This window comes from Emericellopsis cladophorae (genome assembly GCF_022114955.1).
Source record: "Emericellopsis cladophorae strain MUM 19.33 chromosome Unknown NODE_92_length_55358_cov_115_213889, whole genome shotgun sequence".
In the NCBI taxonomy this organism is placed as follows: Eukaryota; Fungi; Ascomycota; class Sordariomycetes; order Hypocreales; family Bionectriaceae; genus Emericellopsis; species Emericellopsis cladophorae.
The window spans coordinates 3,401-7,061 of record NW_026251017.1 but is presented as its reverse complement, the minus strand read 5'-3'; the positions used below and the strand labels follow the sequence as shown (position 1 = coordinate 7,061).

The window sequence follows — 3,661 nt, the reverse complement described above, 5'->3', positions numbered from 1 at the left end:
CCAGGCTCTGCCGGGAGCTCAAAAGGTCCAGCAGCTCCGGGCGGTTGTCATTTTTTGTATCGAAATTGGGCAAAGTGCGAGTTTGAGAAGGTTCCCGGTCATCACCTCGGACTTATCTACCTCAGGAAGCCTGTTGGGATTGCAGTACGGTACGTTCTTTTGCAGCCAATTGGATCCTGGAGATAAATGTCGTTTTCGTTGCAGAAGTCGTAGATATCATCAAGCAACTCGACTGGACCATAGATTATGATATTCAGGGAGCATGGCCTCGAGAATCTGGGATTGCAATGCGCCTGCCGCTTGCCTGCTGATTTGAGTGAATCCGTTGTCGTGGTGGCATTCGCCTCCAGCTCTAGCGATGGCTCATCGAGGAGAGCTTGTACCAGCCATGTGAAATCAGGATTCACCTAACCTTCAAAACCAGATCCATCCAATCCGCTGAACTTGACGGCATCCTGGAGGCAAATTGGGTAGGTGGCCGAAGTGGAAGAGATCGAATTGTAGCAGCGGGCTGCTATTCGCATAACCTGCCAACGTGAACCACTGCTGGATATGAAGACACGGCTGGGGATTCAAACCATTCCGAAACACACTTGGACATCCTTTATCTCGCCTTGCTGGTCATAGACACGCCTTCGGCCCTGGTCGTGTAGTAGATTGTGCTCTGTCACAGAGGTCGTTGCCGGAAGATTCAAAGAGATGGCGGGAGGACATTCTTTAGATGTCTGCATACGAGAGTCTGATAAAGGTCGTTCGGCTGTGCTAGAATGTGTAAAGGGCAATGTGCTGTTGTCTTGGTGCGCGAAGCCTAGGGTTGATGATGATGTGGCTTGGAGTGGAGGGTCCTCAGAGCGCGGTAGACATAACTGAGCCGGGGCAATGATATTGCGGCCCTCAGTATTCTCGGCCGCACTCAAGTCTTCAGAGAACTCGGCATATGGGCGCTTCGTCCTTGTTGCCACCGCATCGAGGCCGGCAAATCTCCCTATGGGAGGCATGGCGACTCTCAGAGTTGGATAGGTCCCTAAGAGATGCGATGAGCGGGGTTCGGTGGCTCAAATTACCAGGAAGCGATGATCAGGGGAAAGAAACAAAGTTTCCTGTGGGGGAAGCCACGGCAGATTGCGAAAAGCTGGGATGAGTGGAGGGTGTAGGTGAGGGCAAACGCGGCTGCTTAAGGCCCAGTGTGATAGCCGCCAGCAAATTTCAATGTCCCGATAAAGGCACAAGCAGTTGGACGGGCGTACGGTTGGGCGGTCATTCTGCCTTGGTGCAGGCAACATGGCTATCAGCCTGGCTTCTGGAAGTACTGACCAATCCCGTCGCACCGCACTGCTCTCTTGCTACATGAGGGGGGCGGAGCAGGCGGCTGTGTGGACGGAGAGGACTGCATGTGCATCCTGTCTCTTGCTGGAAATCGACCGAGATGAATTCCTTTTCATCAACGAGCCCTTGGTATGTTTTGCGATTCCAGAAAATTGCATGCTTCGCCTTTCGACTTTGTGAAGCCTATCCTTAAGATTCCCTGGACCAGGCGAAGACAGCGATGCCACTCAGCACCCGCGTTTCCCTGCCCGCGCGGCGTATCATCGAGGCGGCGTTCCGAGATCTCGAGAAAGTCGTGTCGACTGAAGATCGAGTCGGGCTGGAAAACACAACACTGGAAGATGTGCGCGACGCTGCCCACCTAGTCCAGAACCAGCTTGCCGCGCGACAGTGGGGTCCTAACATGTGGCTGCTGGTACCTCTATTCAAGGGTTTGGAACACTATTCGAAGACAATAGAAGTCCTCTGCAACGGGACGCCATATCTTGCATGGATATGGGCACCAATAAAGCTGATCTTGAAGGTTTGAACATGATGATTACTTTCAGAAGGCTCTCAATGACGTATTTCTTCTGCACAGGTATCTTCTGATTGCGTGGAAGCCTTCGAGAAAATTATCAGGGCTTACAGCCGGATCGGGGAGTGCCTCCTGAGGTTCCGTGAATTTGACCGGGCATTCTTTGACAACACCAACGTCCAGCAAACATTGGCCATCTTCTATGTGGACATTCTCAAATTCCATAAAGAGGCGTACCAGTTTGTCCGAAGAAGCTGTATGCAGCTTTTCTCGTCTCATGAGGATTATAACGAGCTGATTCTTCGACAGACTGGAAAGTGTTCTTTATGAATTCTTGGGGACGCTTTGAGCGACGCTTCGAGTGCATTATCGAAGACCTGAAGATTCACGAAGACTTGGTGGACAAGACCTGCAATGCGATAAACATTACCGAGGCTCGGAAAATGAGGGAGAAAATTGAGAGCTGGAGGCAGCAGTCCAATGAGAAACTGGCCAAAGACGAGGCGCAGCTAACTGCTTCGCAATACCGTGCCATCATTGGCTGTCTGGAGTTTGGAGAAGCTGATCAAGACGAAGTGTTCAGCTCGATCGCGTCGGGCGCTGCCGAGACTGCAGGCACTTCAAGCTGGATTTTCAATCAGAAGAAGATCCGATGTTGGATGCGATGCAACCGGGAGTCTATCTTCTTACTTCTGAATGGATGTCCTGGCAGTGGTAAGAGCGTCTTGTCTGCACAGATCGCCACCTTTCTGAGGGCTGGCGGACACTCACAGGTCGTCGCGCATTTCTGCACGTACCAGTACCAGACGTCATGCGAATACAACCGCATACTGCATTCCATTCTTATACAACTCATTCGATCCGACACTGACCTGATTGCTCATGTGTGGGACAGGCTCGTATTGGGGCAGAATGCAGCGAGCTCGCGGACCATCGAGGAGCTGATCCGCGAGCTCATGGGTGCTTCTCCAACTGCGCCGTCACAGACCAAGTACATCCACTTGATTCTAGATGGGCTGGATGAATGTGAGCCAAAGCAGCAAGAAAGAATCTTGAGCATTCTGGAGAAGTTTGTGGCAGCCGCTGAAAGATCGGGGTCGACTGTGTGCAAGGTGCTCGTGCCAGGCCGGGCATTCCGCAGCGGCACCAAGACGACACGGAACAAGCATATTGTGTCCCTTTCCGATGAGAAGGAGAATATCAACAAAGCCATGTCTCACTATTGTGATTCCCAGCTTGCGACCCTTCGTCCAAAACTGCTAGAGATGAAGATCACTGACGCTGATTGGCAAGCAATGCAACAACGCATTGTCGTGAAAGCGGATGGTAAGCGGGACAGGACCCCGTTGTCATGCCTGAAACTGACGAGAATCTCACCAGGCATGTTTCTATGGGCCCGACTGGTACTGGAATACCTTAACACCAACATGTTCTGCAAGCGTGAGGAGGTACTTCTGGCCGTGGACGTCTAGACTACCGCGGAAACTAGGAGACTTGTGAGTATTCTCGGGCCCCAACAGAGACCAGAATTTTAAGTTGGGCTAACTCTAGTCGAAGCTACGGAAAGATCGTAACCCAAATAATGACGAATTTCGATAAACGATCGACTGGCATCATGAGGTCAATTTTAGGATGGATTGCATTGGCAAAGAGGCCACTCCGATCAGGAGAATTTCGATCTGCCTTGGTCTTCAGGACGGGCGATACACATGCCGACGAGCTCGTGCCACAGTATCTCTTCGATATGTGCATCCCTATCGTCGAGAAGCACCGGGACTCGACATTTAGATTCATCCACGTTTCAGTGAGAGAGTATGT

The 3,661-nt window shown here is 51.6% G+C and overlaps 1 protein-coding gene across 1 annotated transcript; it reads left to right on the top strand.

The window, feature by feature from the left end:
• Positions 1–1,546: 1,546 nt before the first annotated feature.
• On the top strand, positions 1,547–3,315 carry J7T54_001546 (uncharacterized protein; the record flags this gene model as incomplete). Its single annotated transcript, XM_051510332.1, has 4 exons — positions 1,547–1,849; positions 1,907–2,099; positions 2,153–3,169; positions 3,224–3,315. The coding sequence occupies 4 exons, from the start codon at positions 1,547–1,549 to the stop codon at positions 3,313–3,315; spliced, it is 1,605 nt and encodes a 534-aa protein (XP_051358745.1).
• Between the last annotated feature and the right edge of the window lie 346 nt (positions 3,316–3,661).